The sequence below is a fragment of the Panthera tigris genome, chromosome D2 (genome assembly GCF_018350195.1).
Source record: "Panthera tigris isolate Pti1 chromosome D2, P.tigris_Pti1_mat1.1, whole genome shotgun sequence".
Taxonomy (NCBI): domain Eukaryota; kingdom Metazoa; phylum Chordata; class Mammalia; order Carnivora; family Felidae; genus Panthera; species Panthera tigris.
In genome coordinates, this window is record NC_056670.1 from 85,742,235 (window position 1) to 85,763,841 (window position 21,607).

Consider the following 21,607-nt stretch of genomic DNA (forward strand, 5'->3'; position numbering starts at 1 on the left):
GGTCGTGATGCTCAGAGGTGACAACTGTACAGAAACACAGCAGAAGTCGCCAGAACAATGTGTCTATAAAAACACTCCTCACCTTTCCGCACGAGACTCCGTGCGCCCCGGGGAGCCAGTGCACGGACGTCCGGCAGCCGACGGCGGGGCCGGTGCCGAGGGCTTATGTACAGCTGAGGCTGGTGGCACTGGAGCCTCTGTGGCTTGCCAGTGGTGGGCCGGAGGGGTGGGGGTGGGGGGGCACCAGCGGAGGCCGCAGGCCTCCTGCCACCATTGCAGGTAACGGAGCCACCGGGGCGTGTCCCCCACTCCCGGCGGTTGCCATGGGCCACGGAGAGCCCTCGAGCAGGCTCGGCAGTCAGCCCGTCCCCGTGCAAACAAGGCCAGGGAGCAGCGCGGCCACCAGGCCCGGGGTCTGTGCTGGGAGGGGCCGGGCTGCTCGGCGGGGAATGTCCACGCTGGGCCTCTGCCCGCCACCCCGTCCTGTCCTCCTGGCAGACCTGGGTCTGCAAAGCAGCGGGAGCTAACTCTCGGTGAGGCGGGAGGGGCAGATGGGGCCGCACATGGACAGGGCGGGGCGCGTCCCCTCGCAGTCCTCCGCAGCCTCCCCGGCCCCGGGGGCCGGCGGCGGCTCGCTCGCGGGGTCCTGGCTCTTCTTCAGCCTGTGGGGGGGGAAACACAAGGAGGGGCTTTCTGCAGCCTCTCCGGCAGCCGCAGGACGCTTCTGGCCACCCCCAACCCCGGCCTTGGCCCAGGACTTGCAGAATGGGTCCCCCAGGGACTCGCCGGAAGAAGTGCCCTTCCAGGCACCGCAGGGGGCAGAGAATGGACGTGGGGTGGGCCAGGGGTCAGCCCAGCCCAGCATCACCCTGCCCGACCACTGAGGCCTCAGACTCAACAGTGGGGCTGGGGAGCCAGAGCCGAGAAGGACACCTAGTGTAAGGGCACGTCCTGTGGGTCAGCAGTTTTGGAACAAAGCTTGTCAAGAGCTTGCCTGAGTGTCCTTATCCAGGCCTCCGGCCTCCAGGATGGCAGCCAGTGCCCTAAACCAGTGCCCACACATCGTCCTGGTCACCGGAGTGCAGAGCTGCCTCCTCCAGGGAGCCCTCCGTGCTGCACCTTACCACCCCTCTCCTGGGCCCGCAGCGCTGGGCTTCCTCCCTCCACTGCAGCAGGTGTCTTAGCTGTCTGAGGCCTGTCCTAGCTTCCTGCTAACCAGCTGTGCCCTTTCTGTCCCATGGTCCCTGACGTTCAGGAAAGTGTGGCGTGCACGAGGGAGGGATATCAGTCCATGTGACTGCAGGACTGCCCAGCCATCACCCTCCGCTGGGAAGTCCGAGGAGTCTCTCCTCAGGAGAGGCTGGCTGTTAGACCTCAGTTTAGAGGTGCAAGCTCCCAAGCTCCCCTCCCTCCCACACAAGCCTGAGCAGGGGCCTCCCACTCTCCCTCCCTGGGAGGGTGGGGACCTGCTTCCCCGGTCCCCTGATGCCCTATGGCTGCCGGGGCTCGGGACCTGTGTGGCCCAGAGAGCCTCCGCCTCCTCTTGGCGCCCTGCTGCCCGCCCCCCAGCGCACGCACTCACTTTTCTCTGTTAAAAATCACAAAGTCTTGCTGGATCGCATCAAGGCAGTCCTGAAGGTAGTCATTCTCCTGTTAGAAAGACATACCAATGAATGTAATGGATGCTGTTAGACTCCCTCCCCTCCCCTCAGATGGGTTCCCGAGCCTCCCTCCCAGTCTGTCTCTTCCCCTGCTGTGGCCTGCACCTGTGGCTTTCTGTGGAGACCTGATCCGGGCTGTTGGAGAAACTCTGCCCTCAGGCAGCCAGAACATCTGGGAGTTTGCATCTCCTGGGCGACCCTCAGCCAGTGACCAAAGGGTGCCCAGTTTGGAAGCCCAGCCACTGCCTCAGGGCAGACGCTGCCATGAAGGCAAGGTCTGCAGGACAAAACTTGGGCCAGAAACCATACCTGACTTGGCTCCCTCCCCTCCCTGGATCAAAGCCAAGGTCCTGGGAGACAGAGCTGGCCTCTGAAATCTGGGAGGGCCTGAGTGCACACATGTGGCCACGATGGCCCCTTCCAGCCACAAGAGGGCCCTCCCCACCGGAGGACAGCAGCACCTCCCCACCCCCCCAACCCATCTGCCTCCACCTGCCCCCAGCAGCAGGGTCTGTGTGAGACCCGCTAAGGTCAGAAGGGCACCGCCTGGTGCAGGAGCAGAGGCTGGGTGGGTGCCCGGAGGACTGACGGGTGTGGGGCATACGCAGGAGGGACAGTGTGGGTGTGGGGCGTCCTCCCACGGCCGGGAGCTAACTCCCGGGCAAGAACCCTGGAGGGGGTCTAACATGCTGCCGGGCAGCTCCTGGAAACTTGGAAGGAATGATGGCCCGCCGAAGATTCCAGAACAGCCCGGGACGAGTGCTGTCTCAAGAGAGGTGGGCAGCCAGAAAGGGCGGACAGACTCAACATCGAAGAACTGATTGCCCTCAGACAACCATGCTCTCCTGGGGGGCCCAGAGGACGTTCCTTTCAGCGAGGCACTAACGACTCAGCTGGTGAGGGGGCAGGGCACCATGGAGCAGCTTGGCACCGCCTGGGCTCTGCAGGAGACGCTGCTCTAGAACTGAGCCCCCCGGCGGCCATGGTGATGATGGTGCGCCAGAAGAGCACAAGCCTGGACCCAACTTATCTGGACCCAGCCAAGTGGGAGTAAGCCCTGTAACCGGCCGCACCGTGCAGCGGGAAGCAGGTCCCCCTGCGCCCGGGTCTAGCGGTGTCCAATGGGTCCCAGCGCTCCTAGGGCCAGGGACACGGACAGCCAGCCCATGCTCACACACACACGTGCACCCATGCACACAAACGCATATGTGCACACATCCTCACACATGTGCACAGGTGCACACATCGCACATGCACATACATCTCCGTGCACACACACACACACGTATTTACACACGCTCACGCTTTGCACCCATGCTTGCACACGTGCGCACACTTTCACGCACAAGCATGCTCACACACGTGCACCCCTGTGCACACACGTACATGCACACATGTGTGCACACTTTCACACATGCACACAATGCTCACGCATGTATACATGTGCACACATGCTCGCACACACGCACCCACACGCACCCATACACACACACGCACACATGCACAGTAAGATCAAGGGTACGAGAGAAAGCTGTCACCAGCCACCTTGATGGAAATTCACACCATTTCCCGGGTGTACCTTTGGAAGTCTGTTGGACACAGGGTCTGAGCTAACGCTTGGCCACGCCCACCTGGCAGCTGGGTGGGAGCAAGTGTCCCCACCCCGCCCAGTGGCTGGCCCCCAACACCCCCACCCCCGCCCTGAGTGCATAATCAAAATCCACTCATTTGGCTTCTGGTTCAGCCCTGGTAGCTGGTCCTGGATCTGTGGGGTAACGGCCGTACCATGCACGAGGCCAAGAGGCTCCTGAAACTGCACCCCCCCGACAAAGCAGCCTAGATCTACAAAAACAAGTCCGCACCAGAATGGAATGGCAGTGACAAGTGCCACCGTCATGACTGTAAGTCTGTGCCTTTGCCTTCGAGCCCTCAGGGCACAAGGACGCCACTCCCCGTTACCCTCCCGCTCACTAGGGAGACCTGGCACCTGGCTCAGGGCAGACGATGGGGACCGTGGCACGTGTGGCCCAGGGCAGCTCCAGGCAGAGCTGCGGAGCCCGAGGCAGCATGTTACCAGCGTGGACCATGCACGGCTCTGTGTGCGGCACACAGCCACCGACGTGACGGGGCCACCCTTCCAGTGCCCACGGGGGAGGGGCCAGGGCCAGCGTGCACGCACCCAAGGTGGATGACTGTACTTCCAGGAAACGCTTATTTTGGGTTGATTAGTCTTTGAAAGCCATGCCAAGCAGTTCAACGGGAAAACAGCAGCGTCTTCAGCACATGAATGGGTGGACATCCACGTGCAGGAGCGACCGTGGACCTGACGCTACCCGTAAAAGTTAACTCAAAACGGACCCCAGACCTAAATGCGAGAGGTAAAGTGATAGAATGCGAAGAAGAAAGCGCAGAAGGAAATCTTCGATAAGACGCCAGACGCACAAAATAAGAGAGGAGTGGAGACATCGTACTTCATCAACATCTGTCGCAAACGACCCCACCCGACGAGAAAAGAGAAAGCCACCGAACAGAAGAAACTATTTGCAGCTCATGTCTCTGACGAGTGTCTCAGGACAGGTGAACGGCTCTTAGCAATCATAAAAAGATAAGGAGCGTGGTTCCGGTGCTTTCGCGTGAGCGGCTCAGAGTCGGTGCTCCCAGGGTCACAACAGAACAGCCCCAGAGGGAAACGTGCGGGGCCACACCTGCAGTCCCACCTATGAACACCAGGGGCCGCCACCAGCAGTCCAGAGTCCAGGCTCCCAGGGCACCCCCCAGCCTGGACCGGCAGTGTGCTGAACGTGGCTGACACCCAGCCCCCGCCTGACCCCTGTGCCCGGGGGCAGGCCCGAGGAGGCGGCACCAGGGCTGGGGTCTTCTGCGTGCTCAGACCGGTCCAGGGGCAGGAGGGCCACAGCTGTGACTGCTGCCATCTGCACCTATACCCCAGCTGCTTCTGTGAGCACCAGCTGTCCCTCGGGGACAGGTGCAGGGTTGATCGTGCGCTCACACGCGAGCTCCCCAGGAGCGCCCCCACCCTCCCGGGAGAAGCTCTGTGACCTGGGGCAGGCAAGGGGTATCTGTGGGTTTCGCTGTGTCCCCCCAGAGTGATGTCCTAACTCCCAGCTCCTTGGAACGTGACACAGAGTCACATAAAGAGAGGGTCATCGGGGTTAGGGTGGGTCCTAACCCGTGGGTGATGGGTGGCCCTATAAGAGAAGACACGCGCATGTGCCCCTGGGGGCAGAGGTGGGAGTGATGCAGGCCCGGGAGCCCTTCCACCAGGAGCAGGATCTCGAGGCGCTTCTACCTGCTGAGGAGAGGAAGCCAGGGGCTCGGCCGGGGGGTGGGTTTCAAGGTGGTGCCCCGGAGGGAGGGGGGGACCCCACACCAGGCCCCCCACTCACAGACTGAGAGCTGTCTCTGCTGCTGTCCCGGGACCTGTTCTTGGCCAGACGCTTCTTCTTCTTGTGCAGAGGCCTGGACTCTAGGATCATCTCCTCCAGCTCGAAGGTGGGGTCGCAGTGCAGGCGGCCTTTCTGTGGGGGGGATGGGAGCTGAGCCCCCCCCCCACCCGCCGCCCCGTCGGCCCCCGCCCACCTGGGGCCCCGCCCACCGCCCGCAGGCTTACATTGGGCACAAAGCCCGGTGCCACCTTCTTCTCACTGAGGTCCTGCCACAGCACGCCGGCCAGCGATGGGGCCGCCTGCATGTCCTGTAGGCTGGAGGCTCGGTGCTTGGGGTCCACAGTGAGGAGCTGGAACACGACCCACGTCAGATGGCGCCCACGCCCAGCACAGCCCTGGCCCACAGGTGGCCACCTGCCCCAGGCCAGGGCACCCCACTAAAAGGATCTCAAGGGTCAGGCAAGGAAAGGGGGCACTGACTCCAGATCAGTGCAGTCATGTGGCCAAGGGGACAACCTGGCCAAGCCCCTGGAGCCCAAGGCCAGTGGAGGGCGTGTGGGGTCCACGGGGACCTTTGACTAAGAGTCACCAGCAGGTGGCAGCCTCAGCCTGGTGAACGGCAGGAAGGGCCCCAAGACCGGAACTAAGTGGACACAGCCCCTGGGAGCCTCGGGGTGCCGTGTGCGGTCGGGTCAGTGAGGCTGGGTGTCCCCTCACATGCTGTCCCTGTCCCTGTCTCAGAGAGAAGGCAGCAAACCCTATCCCAGGCGTCCCTGAGGTGTAGGCTTGGTGCACGGATGGCCCTTACTCCCTGCTTGGGTGTCTGGGGCCCAGGTCCACCGTGGGAGCTACCTGGGCAGGGGTGGGCAGAGCCATGTGGGGTGGAGGCTGGGTTAAGAACCTCTCAGGAACTAGGAGAGGCCGCTAGCTGCCCGTCTGTCATTCCAGGGGAAAAGGTCTCCAGCAGCAGGGGGGACATGCAGGGAGGGCCCTGTGGGCCAGGAGACGGGGGCCGGCTGGGCCTTGTGTGTCCTGTAAGCTCTTGCACGGCCGGTCCCGACCCCGGAGGTGCCCGTGTGTGACTCTCTGAGTGGAAAGCGGTGGGGCCGGCTGAGGGGCAGCCCCAGCCCAGGCCTGGACACCGGACCGAGGCACTGTGATAGCAGCACCTGGCCTGGGTCCCTGCCAGACTGAGGTCCCCTGGCTGCTGCAGCCACCTGTTCAGCCGTGGGGGGTGCAAGGGGGGTCTGGGGTCTTTTTCGTGTGCTCCCGGGGGGTGAGCCCGACTGCTGGCAGCAGGCAGTGGCCACCCATGTCTGGCAGAAGGTCGGGTAGAGGAGGCCAGAGCCTGCACGCACCCTCCCCCCCAACACGTGTGACAGGGGGGCCTGCGCCTCAGTTTGGGCATCTGTGAAATGGGGTGATGCCAGGTCGTAGGATTTAGTTGGTGACGGGCACATGGCATTCGGCTCACAGCCAGTGCTCGGACTGGCCCAGCTACCGCAAGATGACAGAGAGCCCGGCGGGAGCGACACGGACGTGCACACGCAGGAAGCCGGTGCTTCCTCAGCGCGGGGTGGGGGGGGTGGGGACTCACCTTCCGCAGCAGGGCCACCATCTCCTTGGACCAGGTGGGGACGTACTGGACGCTCACCGTGCTGAACAGCTGTACCAGGGACTCCACGGCATTGCTGGAGTGGACGTCGTAGGGCCTCTGGGGCGGGGGAGGCAGTGCTGCGGCAGGGGCCCCGCCACCCAGAGGCCCCCGAGGCAGCGCCCCACCCCCAGCACACACATAGCACGGCCTCCGCTCCCAGGAAGATGCCGGGTCTGGGCCGCGCCTGCGTCCAGGACGGGAAACTGGCCAGGACAGGCCGCCCCTCTGGCCGGGCAGGAAGCACATCACCCCCATGGATGCCCCGGCCTGGGCGGATCGGCCCTGGAGGCCAGGAGGGGCCACCTTCCTCCAGGCTGGGGTCCTGCAGCGTGGCTGAGGGTGCAGGGCCTCGGAGGCCCCCCAGGAGGGATCGGGAGGGCCCCAGCCTCCCAGGGCTAGAGGGTGAGAGCAGGGGACCCCACAGGAAGGTCCCAAGGACGCAGCCCCACTGACAGTTCTCTCCTCTGCCTGGCCCTGCAGTGCCCCTCCCCTCCTCCCCAGCCCCCGGCCCCAGGAGCTCCGTACCCATCCACGTAGCAGCTCGTAGGCCAGCACCCCCACCGACCACCAGTCCACCTCGAAGGAGTAGCCGCTGCCACCGCTGACGAAGGACTGGAAGATCTCCGGAGCTTTCCAGGGAGGGAGAGGCCACTGAGCATCCCAGAACCGCGGGTCCCCTCCCCGGCTGACCGCCCGGGGGACCCTCCCCCACCTGGTGTGGGCGGTGGGCCGACCCAGGAGTGTATCCTAGCTGTCACATCGTCACCTAGCGTCTGTCCGAGCCTGTCCCGCACTACAGCAGGCTGGCCAGGCGGGTGCGAGGCTGGTGGCCGCGGCTCACCCATGTATGGCTTGGTCCCCGCCAGTGCGGTGGCCCTCTCCCCGTCCTTTATGATGGTGGCGATGTTGAAGTCGGTCAGGTGTGCGTGCCCTGCGAGGAGAGAAGACACAGCTGGTGTCCCAAGGGCTGGAGGGGCATCCCGTGGGCAGGGCGCGTGCCCCCACGGCCAGCCTCCCGCAGCCCGGGCTCACCTTGCTCGTCCAGCAGGATGTTGTCGGGCTTGACGTCCCTGTTGCGGGAGCAGGAAGTGGGGAGATGGTCCAGGAGCCCTGTTCATGCCTTGCAGTCCCTGGCAGGGCTGGCGGCTCCCTCACGGCCCCTCCCCACTCAAGGCAGAGGCCCTGGAGACCCAGGTGGGCCTTGGGGAGATGCCACCTGGCAATTCTGACCGAGCCAGGTGAAGTAGCCGTTCTGGTTTCTGGCGAAGCGCCCCTCCCACCTGGGTGAGGCCAGGAAGACAGCAGGAACGCACTGGACACAAGGCTGCCAGAACCCCCAGAGGACAGCAGAACGCCGTCCCCAGCGCCCCAGGCTGGCTCCTCTCCCAGCACCCCCCTTCGTGGCTGGCCCTTCCCCAGCCCCGCGGGCTGGCCTCTCCTCAGAGCCCCGGGGCTGCACAGAATTGACGACTTGGGCCTCTGCCTTGCACCAACTGGCCTCAGGCCTCACCCTGCTCAGTAAATGTTCGCTGCCTGAACTGTGACCAGATAACAGAACCCCAGGCAGACACACAGAGACCCCATCTACTTGACTTCGTAATATACCACATGGGCTTCCTCGTTTCGTTCTGCGGATACAGCTCTGTCTTCCTAACTTCACCTGCTTTCAGCTAATGTTACACTCAGCCTGATTCCCCAGGGGCACGGCAATGAGCAAATGGACTCCTGCTGGGGGTGGCGGGGACCCGGCAGCTGAACAGACCAGGTGAGGGCCGCCCTGATCCCGGCCGAGCCGGGGCTGCTCGCCTAGGACCCACCCCGAGGTGGACATCAGGTGCACGGCCTTGGAGCCAGGCACTGGCTGGCCCAGGCGCCCCACCTGGGGGCAGGGGGTGGCCAGAGCAGGCAGGAGCCTGCCCGGGAGGCCATCAGGCAGGCACACACCTGTGGATGATGTGCTGACTGCGCAGGTAGTCGAGGGCCAGCGCCATCTCGCAGATGTACAGCCTCACCGTGTCCTCGGAGAACTGGACGTTCTGCTGCAGGTGGTAGCGGAGGTCCCCGCCCAGGAGCAGGTCCACCACCATGAACATGTCCTCCTCATCCTGGAAGGAGTACCTGCGGGCACCGGGGGAGGACCTGGCACACACGCACGGCCGGGGAGCCGGGGTCGCAGTTCCGTGCACAGATGGAACCCACAGACGCCACACCCGATGAACCCCCACCTCCCACGGGCACTCTCCGGGAGCGGGGTCCCGCCCGGGGTGCTGACCCGGCTCCTGCTCGGGAGCCGCTCTGAGCCGGGACCCTTGGGAAAGATGGAGGGGCCTGTCCTGATGGGAGAAGCCCAGCTGGGGGCAGGGACGTGGCAGTGACCGATGGAGAGAAGGATACATCGTCTCTGGCCATTTCCCTGCTGCCCCTCTTCTCTCAAAAGGGGATAAAAGCATCTGCTTTGGAGGACCGTTAAGGAATGGAGACCTCAAGGCGAAATGCTCAGGCAGGGCTGGGCAAGGGGCCGGCTTCTAACAACAGTGGTGGTGGGGGTGGTGGTGACGGTGAGGGTGGGGGTGGGGATGCCGATGATGATGACAACGGTGATGACGAAGATAATGGGAGTAACAAGACAACATTTAAGGACCTCCTTCCATTTTGTAATTTCTTTTGTGAGCTCTCAGAGGGCCGTCTTACTGTTGAGCAACTGGCTCTTTCCAAAATAAAGTCACGGGGCGCCTGGGGGCTCAGTCGGTTAAGCGTCCAGCTTTTTTTGGCCCAGGTCATGATCTCACAGTTCGTGAGTTCGAGCCCCCCTCAGGCTTCACGCTGACAGTGCAAAAAGCCTGTTTGGATCCTCTCTCTCTTTCCCTCCGCCTCTCTCTCTGCCCCTCCCCTGCTCGTGGTCTCTGTCTCTGTCTCTCTAAATAAATAAATAAGCTTAAAAAAAAGAAGAAAGTTACAAAGAATTGATTTTTTTCACGTGATGTTCCTCTCGCTGCCCACCGGAAGCCACCCTGTCCTCATCTCAGGGGCAGGTGGCCTGGGGAGGGGATATGGGACCAGAGGGCAAAGGGACTCGGAAGGCCAGGCTCCGGGACAGGCCAGGAGTCCCGGGGAGCAGTGGACAAGAGCAGGCGGCCTCCCACGCCGGGAGCTGAGGCTGAGGCGGCCCCGTCCTGGTGGCGGGAGGCATCCCTGGCAGGCCCGCCCGTGGGGCTGGGGTGCTGGCCGCAGGAGCAGGGCCGGAAAACATCATGCTGACGGCTCGCATCCCTCAGTCATCCTACGTGGAGCACTTTGTCCGTGTACGTGCGTCTCTAATTCTGCACTGGGGACCACTGCCACCCCTGCTCCACAGACGGGATGTCGTCTGCCGCAGCAGGAGGAGTTTGACGCAGGAGCCCGTGCTCCTGGCCACTAGGCACGTGGCCTCCCAGAGACAGCCCCAGAGGGTGTGGAGGGAAGCGGAGGGCCCCCAGGTGGGAAATCCTGGGTCTTCTATCTCGGCAAGCTCCAGGGCCGGCGTCACGGTTGAGGGTCAGCCACACACGTCAGCCCCTTCCTGAGAGGCTGCAAGCAGGCGCGGCCCAGCGAGGCCCCCCCTGGCCGGCACAGAGTGGGTGGGTTTGAGGGGTGCTTGGACGCCCCTAGCTTTAGAACCGCTGCCCCAGGATGCCGAGAAGACCGTCATGGAGCACAGTGACACGGCAACACCGTGTGGCCCCGCCGGCCCCTCTGCTTGCCTGGACACTAGACATTCGTAGGGACATCGGGCCACAGTGAGGGAGGTCCGGGGCCGCGTGCAGGGGTGAGGGGCTGGAGGAGGCCCGGGCAGCCGGGCTCCACCGCCCTGGGCCCTGCTCAGCACCTCGCCCTCTTCCCACAACCACGTGGGGAAGGCCACACCCCCCACGCACAGCCAGCTCCTTCCTCCTGCCCGGTCTCCCCCCTGGGCGGGACCACGGTTCCGGTTCCGACGGGGAGAGCTGGCTGCGGGCTGCTGTCCGCGGCGCGGTACCCTCCCACCTGCTGCGGCCCAGGTAAATAAGCGAAGGGGGACCTGCGGCTCTGAGTGCGTCCTGCAGGAGCTATAGCACCAGGTCACTTTCAACGGTGCACCGTCCCCGCCTCTGTCCCCGATGCCGCTCGGCGGCCTCTCCCTCCACGTTGGGCTAACGGACCCTCAGCTCCCAGTGGGGGCGGGGCTAGGCCTCGTCTCTCACACGCCTCCCCAGCTGCCCTCCCCAGCTGCCGCAGCACCTGTGCCCACCGAGGGCCCTCGGGAACGCCACCGGGTCTGTGAGCCTGTCAGGGAGCACAGACCCCAGGACGGGAGGCTGTCAGGGAGGACTCGGGGAGGACCCCGGCGGGGAGGACTCTCGTGCAGCCCGACGCTCACGGAGGAGAGAGGAGGGTGATCTCACTGCAGCCCGTGTCTGCCTCCCCTCAGGGGCTGGTCTTGGCGACCATTCTAGGGAGGAACTCAGGCCCCCAAAACTCTCCCCCACTGGCTTTAGCGCCAGAAACTCCAGGGGCCACAGGCCTCCTTCCGGGGAAAGCCTGGGCTTCCCGCGGGTGGGAAACCTGCATCAACACGTGCGTCGCGCACACCTGGACGGCGCTGGCCCCGGGGAACCTGAAGGTGAGCGCGTGGGGCGCGGGCCGTGGGCGTCGGGGCATCCCAGAGGCAGGAGAGGGGGGAGCAGCGGGGAGGGGTGCCGGGGGCAGGGGAGGGTGGCGGCGGGTCCAGCCTGGGCTCCGTGCCCGCGAGGCGAGCTCACGCACCACAGGTTCACCAGGAAGACGTGCTCGATCTCCTGCAGGATCTCCAGCTCCCGGAACACGTTGCGCACCTCGTCCCGCTCGATGCAGTGCTGCTTGTTCATGTACTTCATGGCGTACATCTTCTCCGTGTCCCGCTTCTGCACGATGCACACCTGGGGACAGAGGGCGCTTCAGGTGGACGCCACCACCCCACCTCCCACGCTGGCCACGGCAGACGTGACTCGGGAACGACTGGATGTCTCTGGTGGGGCAAATTCCTGTGCGAGGCACCTTCGGAAAGCAGGCAGGACCCAGCCGGGAGCACGGCGCTGGGGCCCAGGAACCCCACCCCCACCACCAGCGGTGACCCACTGCCCCTTCCTGGGGCTCGGAGCAGCAGCTGGCTTGGAGGGCCGCTGGGGACGAGGTGGGGAGACCCCTCAGCCAGAGCCCTGCACCTGGGAAGGCCCCAGGCGTGAGAGCTGCTGTCCTCGTCAACCCTGAGCCACCATCCCCAGAGCAACAGGGACCCTCCTACAATGGCGGGGCCCCTGCACGGCTCTCAAGTGCTAATCCCACCCAGCACGGAGCTGCGAAGTCCATTCGCGATGTTGGCGGCACTCACACGTTGGGCAGAGGGTGGGGGTGCAGGGACAGCAGAACCACAGAAGCAGCAGAGACTCGTGCGAGCCCGAGTGGCCAAGGGGCGTCCATCAGAGCCACGGACAAAGGTCTCCAACAGCAAACGGGGCTAACGCACAAAATCACAGGCCGGGGGCCACGTTCCCCACTCAAGTCATCGAGGGACCTCTCGAGGACAAAAAGCCCAAGTCACGCCTGAGGGTCCCCACAGCCTTTGGGCTCCAGGTGTTCAAGTAGCCGGAGCTGGGGGAACTCGAGGAGCGGGGAGACTGTCCGGGGGCCCCACCCAAAGGCAGGTGGCCTGGACCTGACCGGAAGTGTCAGTGAGCATCAGGGTCGCGGGCCAAACCCGCGGGATGCAGCCCTTTTGGGTGAAGCCCACGGTCCCTCACCTGGGAACACATCCTAAGACACGAAGGTGTTTTGTGGGTTTTTTTCAGAAGATGTTTACCAGTTGAGCAAACTGCTTATCACAGACTGATGCTCACCAACCTGAGCATCCAGCAACCTTATGAACACCGGGCAAGTGAGCTCAACGAGATGCCACACAGCCACTGAAACTGAATTTATAAACACTGTTAAGCACGTGTGACGACTTTCATAAGGCCAAGCAAAACCGCAAGGCTGTGCCATTTAATGCGGGACGCATCGATGACGTACCCGACGCGGGCAGAACCGGAACTGAGCACAGGGCACGCACCGCCCCTCACTCTGGCTCCTGCACCGTCACCGTGGGGGAGTCTGGTGGCAGTGCTGCCCCACGGTGGGGAGGCAGCCGGTGACTGCTGGCTTCGGGGTGCCGGACACAACTGAGCAGCCTGCGTGCTGAATCCCCCCATCCTCCAGGGACAGGACCCTCGTGAGGCACAGCAGCACCGGGCACACCTCCCTGCCAGCCCCAGACGGGCAAGGCGTGTGGCGTGGCGCCCGCGTGACACCCACGTGACATCTGCGTGACGCCCGCGTGATGTGCCTGTGCAGCTCCCACCTCAAACCCGCCCAGGGGCCGTGTAGGCCGCCGAGACCCCCGCAGAGCTCTGCCTACGACTGGCTGGGCTGACTCCCCAGAAAGCCCGCAGTCCGGGGCCGGGGACCTGACCTCAGACCTGCGTCGCTTCGGGCGTCCAAAGACCCCCATCTGCTCTTGGTGCCGCGAGAGTCAAGGCCCCCCCCACCCTCGTTGTTCTGCCCAGACTGGGGGGGCCCGACATGCAGGAGCCCCGTCCCTGAGCGGGGGCAGAGCGGGGCTGGGAAGGGAGGCCACGACCAATGTCCTGCCCTAACCTTGCCGCCAGGCCTTCCCACGCAGAGAGAGGTTTGGAGCCATCCCCGTCCTCCTGACTGTCCCCCAAAGGGAACAGCGGGAGTCACTTCTCTGACAGGAGCATAAACAGTCATAAAAACGTCCCCAAGGGGCGTGGGGATGGGCAGAGCTCTCCTGGTGGGGACGGGGGCAGTGACCATTGTGCCCGCCGGCTCCCCCGTGGGGACCTTGCATGTTCGGGGACCCCTGCTGACCGGGATGAGGCAGGGTGCCAGGCTGGGTCTGAGAAAGAGATGCCCAAGCCACAGGGCTGCCCCCGCCCCCTGGATTCACCCGTTGCTCTCCCGGCCCCTGTGGCCACACACAGCAGACAGACCCCTGTCCGGGAGCCCTCGGGCCGCCCTCGTCCCTGGGCCCGTCCTCCGTCATCCGCTCCTCGCCGGCTGTCCAGCGGCCTCCTCAGCGGCTGACCCTCCCTTTCCCCACCTGCTAAACGTGAACGTTATGCTGGCTCACAAGCCTGTGAGGAGTCAGGACTTCTCGTGCTCACGCGTCCACTGACCACGGCTTTGTCTCTGCCACGCTCAGCTGGCCAATGGCCTCAAAGACATCCACATCCTGGTCCCTGAGCCCCGTGACACGTGACCTTCCCGGGAGATCATCCCGGACTGTTCAGCAGGGTCCTCATGAGCGGGAGGCGGTGGGAGACGTGAGCCGCAGGGTGTCTGGGCCAGAGCGGGCAGCACGGACCCGGCCGCTTCAGTGACAGACTCATTTCTCACAGCTCTGAGGCTGCACGTCCAAGACCAAGGTGCTGGCAGATTCCGTTCCTGGTGGGGGTCCGCTTCCGGTGCTCACGTGTCCTCAGCAGCCTGTCCTCCGTGGGCGCACGCACAGAGCTCTGGTCTCCTCCCCTCCCCTCCACAGGTGCCCGACACTAATGCCATCACCCGCCCGCCTGCACACCCTCCGCTAAGCCTAAGCCCCCCCAAAGCCCCCACCTCCAAATACCATCACACGGGGAGGGGGGCTTCAACATGGGAAGTCGGGGCACAGTTCAGTCCATGGCAGAAACGTGACGCCCAGAGGGAGGGGCCGCCACGTGTGGTCATTTGTCGCGGTGGCCTCAGGAAGCCACGTCCTGGGAGCTGTGAGGGACAGCCGGTGTCACTGGGCCACGTGATCCACCTCTGCTGTGAAACACTCTCCTTCCGAGCCGTCGGGGATGCTCTGGGCACAGACGCAGGGTTCGGGGGCCTCGACGGACGGAGACTGGATAGAGGCCAGGCCAGACCATGAGGTCTGTAAAGCCTCTCCCACAGACAAGGCCATTAGCATGAGAACCGTTCCCTTTCTTGAATCTTTCCTCTCATTTCAGCCAAACGGCCCGAAGTTCGTCCACGGGATGGGCAGCCGAGGCGCTCTGCAGGCTTCCGCACCCGGAAGCTGTCAACGCGGCCCAGACGGTGGGCTTACCGGCTCCCCCGTATCTCCGTGAGCCAGGCCTCGGATCTGGGACGTCACCCAGAAACGCAGACTGAAGGAGCCTCGAGACCCCAGCTCTAGGCAATTATGCAAATGCGTCTGATCAAGTGTGATCACAGCAATTAAAAGCCAAATCACCCGCTGTCCCCTCTGCTCTCCCGACGCTCTTCCTCGAGATTTCTGAGCTGAGTGGGGATGGCTGGAGTTCTCTCCCGCTGGCTGACGATCTGAGGGGCCCCACGGTGGCAGGCGGACTGCCCACAGGGGCTCCTGGCCGGGGTCACTGGTGGAGAAGCCCAGAGCTCCAGAAACACCTCCGCCTCCACCCGAGGGGGCACATTCTGTGGCTCTGAGCCTGGCTGAGTCCCCCGGGGCTCTGAAGGCCTGTGCTGCCCCCAGAGCCTGGCCGCCCTAGCGGATTCCATCAAGCAGCTGCCAGGTAAGGGCCTGTGAGCCATCCTAAGGGCAAATCTGCGCGCCCCCCCCCCAACTTTTGTCAGGCCCACTTGTCTGTGCGCCGACATGGAGGGAGAGCGGATTCCCGGCGTGCATCTGAAGGTGCTCTGGAAAGGCTCGCTGCGGCCCCGTGGCTGGGGACACGGGCGGCCACGCGGTCCCTCCTGCCATCTCCAAGGAAATCGGTGTAGGCGGTGCTGATGGGGTTCAGCTCGCTGGGCCAGGGCCTGGGGGGAGGTGGAGCCCAGCCGAGCAGCAAGCTGACCTCAGGGCCACCAGTACCCACAGCTCAAGGGCCCTTCCCAGCCAGAAGGAGGAAGGGCGAGCCAAGCCCAGACCCAGACTCCCTGAATTTTTGGGCTCTGTGTCCTGGAAAGTTCACAGCTCAACTGATCACAGCCAAAAACCTGGAGGGGGTGGAGGCAGAGCTTTGTCTCCGTGATTTCTGGGGAGCACGACGGGACAGGAAGGGCCTGGGAGCCCCCCTCCAGACCCTGCTGTGGGCCCCAGCACGACAAGGCAGGAAGGGCCTGGGTGGCCCCCGCCCAGAGCCTGACATGGGCCCCACAGATGGCAATGGTCCTTCCTTCCTCAGGTCAGCTCTCCGTCCACACTGCCTGCTCCAGAGAGGAGGGAGGGTGTCTCCAGTTACTTTCTAAGTTCAGAGGGGCAGGAGAAAATCATTGTAAAACCTGGTTCTGTGACGTGTAGCCTCGGTGTCAGGCCCGGCGGGTTACAGATCCTCAGCCCCCCGATGCTGTCCTTTGTGTCCCTTGTCCTACAGAGGCCACAGGAGCCACCGTCATCTCTCCCCACCTGTCCTGTTTGTGCTGGGAAACTGTCCAGCATCACCTGTCCAGTGATAGACCAGCAGGTCCGTGATTTAAGGCGTCCTACCTCATGGGAGCCCGAAGCTGTTTTGACCTCCTGTGACAACAAGGCTCTTGGCCTTCTTACTGTCTTTGGCAGAAAGTCTGGACCTTGGGAGGCCCACATCATTTGTGCCCTCTTTGGGGACACCACTTGTGTCCTTTGTTAAATCATAAAAGGCTAATTGGTTTTAAGCCATACAAAGGCCAGCTGATTTAAAATCCCATTAAAATAGGTATGCCTTTAAAGAATTGGACTTTTATTCCTAAAAGGATTTTTTTAGAGTGCCCTCATCCTAAATAATGTCCTGGCGTTGCCTGTGGGGAGATTAAATTACCGGAAGACTCACAGGGATGTCTTGCTACTTAGAGCCTCAGTAGTGAGACAAAGCCGGGAGTTAAGCCCACACCCCCTGTAAACTCCACCTGTGCTCCCCCAACCCCAGATGCCGGTCCCTCACTGGGACTGTGACCGAACTCCCTCAGCACCAACCCCTCCCGTTTGGGCCCCCACCACAAAAAGTCACTGGACTACCCTATCCGTAGGGAAAGAAAAACTTAAAAATTACCCTAAGTCCTTGATAATAGGAAAAGACATCCCAGAACTCCTTGATGAAAATGTACATTCTTTCCTGGTGCCTTTGAGATGCACAGATGGTCTCTTTACTAGATGCGAGCCCTCTGGAGGAAATACAAGCTTCTGGGGAAATAACTCGACTTCCAATCGAAGGAAACAAGAAGGGAGCTGTTTGGGACTAAACTGACAAGTGAAACCCTCTCAAAAGTCTTTTCCATTAGAGCTGGTTAAAATGTTGGTGGGACACAGGTGACCTCAACTTCCAGAAATGCGTTTTTTTTTTTAAATTTTTTTTTTTAGTGTTTTTATTTATTTTTGAAGGAGAGAGAGAGACAGAGCAGGAGCAGGGGAGGAGCAGAGAGAGAGGGAGACACAGAATCCGAAGCAGGCTCCAGGCTCTAAGCTGTCAGCACAGAGCCCGACACGGGGCTCGAACTCACAAACCATGAGATCATGACCTGAGCCGAAGCCGGACGCTCAACCGACTGAGCCACCCGGGCGCCCCTAGAAATGCGCTTTGGATCCAACTGGTCTTTCATAAACTAGTGAGTTTTATACGATCACACACCTGCCTCGTGTGGCGCATTTCCCACCGGGGGATGGTGTGGCCAAAGGATTTGTAACAGCTCATCCCGGCGGCTTGAAGGAAAATAAGTGAGGAAGTATTACGTGCTTAAGTATTCTAAAACTCTCAGAAATACAGAAACTAACCCAATTTTTTTTTAAAATTCACGTGATCTAGGAAATCTTTAGTGGAGAAAAGCTAGTTTAAGTTTGCTGCCATAACGAACACAGATGCGTCTTCAGAGTTGTTGACATTAGATCTAATGCGGACGTACAACTTTCCCCACCTGGGTTTTTGCTAGTCAAATAAGTTCATTTTACGTCTATGCTACAAAATTTGTTGGCAAAAAAATAATAATACTAACTTAAGAAGATAAGTAGGTGGCTGTTTAACGTCTCATGAAATTTTCAAGAGCAATCCAAGCATAATTACTAAAAAGAGAAAAAAATTAAATAGATGCGAGTAGACCAAAAGTTTGTAAATGAACTTTTTAACAATAACAAATGTCTACTTAAGAATAGTTTCCAAACTGGGGCGCCTGGGTGGCTCGGTCAGTTAAGCAGCCGACTTTGGCTCAGGTCATGATCTCACGGTTCGTGGGTTCGAGCCCCATGTCGGGCTCTGTGCTGACAGCTCGGAGACTGTAGCCTGCTTCAGACTCTGTGTCTCCCTCTCTCTGCCCCTCCCCTGCTCACGCTCTCTCAAAAATGAATAAAAAAATTAAAAAAATAAAGAAATAAAATAGTCTTTTTGACCTCAAACTAACTTTGGGGTTTTCAGAGGGTCCCTGAGGAAAAAGATTTGTTATTTCTCCTTATAAAAATACAGAGGTTACATTAATGAGGCTTATTTGACACATGAAGTGACACAGGGAAACGGTGAACTTAGAAGTGTTGCTAAATCTTTATGTTACATTTGTATGCACATATGCTGTGATACACACGTTTCAGAAGTTATGTAAAATGGCTGGAAGCTTATCAACATCCTTAGCGGTTGTTTAATCGGTCGTAATTCCAATTATCTTAAAACGTCACATACCGTAGAAATAACCTAATTTCCTTGTCAACTGCATCACCTTTTGCAATACACTGTCATCAGATCTTTAACTACGGCTGTTTTCAGTGTGTCCCTGTTTGGAGATGGTCACTGGTTTACCGACACTTTGTGGAAAGCTTCTTATGACCACGTACAGACGAGAGAGTTTCATCTGCAGGAAGTCCGGGACCGGCTTCCACGGGGACCCTGGCAGAGAGGTTTCTGGAAACTGTGTGATCATGCCCCTGAGCCAGAGGAGACCTTCGGAAACTCTGAAGAAGCTGACAGCCCGGGATGGAGCACACCAGATTTAATTACGCGGGACCGAAGGAACCCGTGAGGGAGATCACCACATCTCTGACCTTTGTTTGAAACATGGCTGGTTCCTTAATGTTTGGTTTTCCAGACTTAAGAAATCCTATTTCTCCTTTCTCTCAAGCTGTCTATAGCTCACAGCCGTCTGGTAGATTATAGCTTTGGAATGGGATGGGGACATTTGGCTTTTCTCCCCACCTGATTCCTCCAAAATTTAGCAACTGCTACTAAATACTCTGACTTTCGCGCTGATGATTTGTGTAGGTTCAACGGGAATCTGTTCTCTTAGCAGTAGGACGTGATTAAAACCATCGGTTCTGTCACCAAGACTGACCGGGAGGCCACATTTGAAAGCGCGGCACATGGAATCACTCGGCCAGACGTGAGAAACTCCTCCTCTGAGCTGACGGGGTCCACGCTTACCACGGGCCCGGAAATACCAGCCTGATGCCTGCTCACGGGTTCCTGGCCCTGCAGCTGAGTAAAGACGTCACTTCTTGACAGACCCAGGAATCCCAGGACACCTCGGGGACCCGGAGAAGACAGGAATTCATCCAAATTTCTAGGTCCTGAAGGCAAAGCCTGACCTGGTTTCTTAGCCTCAAGAGCCTACATCTGATCCGAGATTCCTCATAAAAGCTCCAGCAACGCTGACTTAAAAGGGCCTATGCGGTCAGTCACTATTCTCGCCATACTTACATAACTGATGAGGCCACGTTTGATGAGCCTTGACTTAGTTTGCAAAAAAATGAGTCTCACTTCAATCGTCTTTAATGAAAATGGGGGTTACTGTGGGGGGGAATTTTGTTTCGATAAAAGCGATGATACCCTTTGTGGGGTGTCCGCGGTGCCACGTGGGGTGTCCGCGGTGCCACGCTTCTTCCTTGTAAACTGCCTCCTGCCATTTTGTGCGTTCTGTCAATAATTAACATTTCCAGATTCCCCCCCCCCCCCGATCTTTCTGACTTGGAAAAACTAAAAATGAAAACTGCCCTTTTCCCAAAGCCCAAAGCAGCTGGACAAGCTGATATAACTTCAGAGAGAACACGCCAGCAGACCGCGTGCATGCGGCTGCGTGGGCCACTCCGGAAGCTCCCCGCGACGCCCCAGGCCACCAGAGACATTCCAACCAAACACCAGGAAACGCACCCACTGCCCCCGTCTCTCCTCCCTCCACCATCCAGAGGCACTGAGACCAGTCACTTAAAATCCCCGCTGACCGCCCTCCGGGCTCAGAGTCTGTCTGGGTTTATGATTTAGTCCGACGTCAACCTTTGTCTTGTCTTCGTTTCCACAGAAACGCTTCTCATTAAATACCCGACTGCTCACACCTTAGAGACAGGCGCGGCTTTGCGGGGACACCACCTGCAACGCTGAAACCCGTTTCGCTGAACTGACCTACCCTCGGGACTGACGAGCGATGGAGCAGGCCGTCCACTCGGCGCCTGGACTGTGACGCTCGGGGAGCTTCACGGGGGCGGGGGTGTCGCTGAAATTCGCCACTCGGGCACAACATCATGAGCTGAGACATTTACAACACAGCAGGTGCGAGAAAGGCGCCCCCTTCCTTCCTAACAGAGAACACCCCCCACGCGGACGATGGTGGAAGATGTCCCCCCTGCACCAGGAGGGAGGTAAGGCCGAGAGACTTCTGGACAGACCTGCTTCTCACCTTCCGGTCCCCCCAGAGTGTGGTTACTCTTCCACATTGCCTCTGTCCAACCCGACATGAAAACACGTGGGCCCGGCCACTTCTTTGGGGCTCCATGACCTCACGAGGGCTCCTGGGCCACCTAAGACTTGCACTAAATAAACGTGTCTTATGTCAGCTGACTACTCGGGCTTAGCGGCAAACCCTAACAGAGCAAAGTCTGCCTCCTGCGGGTTCTCAGGAGGACCCAGCCCAGAGGACACGCCGACTTTGGACTTCTGGTCTCCAGAGCTGTGGGAGGATACACTTCTGTCGTCGGAGGCCTTGAAGCTGTACCACTTCCTTAGCGGCCCCAGGACACGGATCCTTTCCCCGCACCTTCTGGAGGTGCCCGCCTCTGAAAATACCCTGCTTCCTTCTGGTGTCGGAGACCCTGCCCGCTGGGCCCCAGCCTCTGCCCTTGCCTGACACCCGCTGTCCTCTGTCCCTGCCAACCGGGCCATTTGTCACGTGGCCCCACTGCAGCCCCCTCTGACCCCCTGTGTCCTCCAGCCGGGGCCTGACCACACCACTTCTGGGAGGCCCACGGGCCGCCGGGCACTCGACAGTTGTCCGGGAGGGGCCCTGGGCTCCACCCTGGCGTCCTTCACATCGGCCACGGGGCTCCCCCGAAAGGGCTGGCGACCCCCCTCGGCCGGAAAGGCTCGACCGGCCCGGCCTCCACGGTCTGCCCGGTCTGGTGCCATCCCTGCTCGCGGGGACTTCGGGTGCGCAGGCCACACGGGCAGCAACCACAGAACGGGAGCGGGAGCGCTGGGGCCTTTCACGACTGAGCCTCTGGGGCCGTCCAATCGGTTCCTCGAACAAAACGGCTTTCTGAGCCGCTTCCTCCAGTAATCGACTTGGGTGGACTAAGAAGAAATGGAACCGGATGGTCGCACGAGGAGTGGACTGTGCCGACCCCAGGACCCAGGGTGGTCCCTGTGAGTGCGGCGGCTGGGGGTCCCTGCGAGTGCGGGCGGCCGGGGGTCCCTGTGAGTGTGGCTGGCCAGCACGGCCCGGAAGAGCTGCTGAGCAATGAGGGTAATTGCCGTGTTCGCTCAACGCTGTTTATGCGCTTTGCAGATGTAGTGATTCACCCCAAGCTCTTTTCCTCTCCAAGTAATTTTGCTCCCCAGAAAGCAAATGCCTGATGACAGGTCCTTGGAGCCTCAACACATCATAATGAAACTGGCTCCTGGTCCCACCTGGCGAGCTTCTCC

At 60.9% G+C, this 21,607-nt stretch overlaps 1 protein-coding gene across 9 annotated transcripts in view; it reads right to left on the reverse strand.

Moving 5' to 3' along the window:
* STK32C (serine/threonine kinase 32C) overlaps window positions 1-21,607 on the reverse strand; it is a 97,365-nt gene continuing 75,758 nt past the window's right edge. For 8 of the 9 annotated variants that reach the window (XM_042959875.1, XM_042959880.1, XM_042959874.1 and 5 more), the window contains 10 exons: window positions 11,508-11,659; window positions 8,670-8,843; window positions 7,758-7,795; window positions 7,567-7,656; window positions 7,251-7,354; window positions 6,666-6,782; window positions 5,293-5,418; window positions 5,069-5,200; window positions 1,583-1,650; window positions 1-662 (listed from right to left, as the gene is read on the reverse strand). In XM_042959875.1, the coding sequence (XP_042815809.1) occupies window positions 524-662; window positions 1,583-1,650; window positions 5,069-5,200; window positions 5,293-5,418; window positions 6,666-6,782; window positions 7,251-7,354; window positions 7,567-7,656; window positions 7,758-7,795; window positions 8,670-8,843; window positions 11,508-11,659 (1,140 nt within the window). In that variant the 3' untranslated portion in view covers window positions 1-523. Of the gene's footprint in view, window positions 663-1,582; window positions 1,651-5,068; window positions 5,201-5,292; window positions 5,419-6,665; window positions 6,783-7,250; window positions 7,355-7,566; window positions 7,657-7,757; window positions 7,796-8,669; window positions 8,844-11,507; window positions 11,660-16,230; window positions 16,297-21,607 lie in introns of those variants that run through there. The other variant, XM_042959881.1, reaches the window with a different exon arrangement.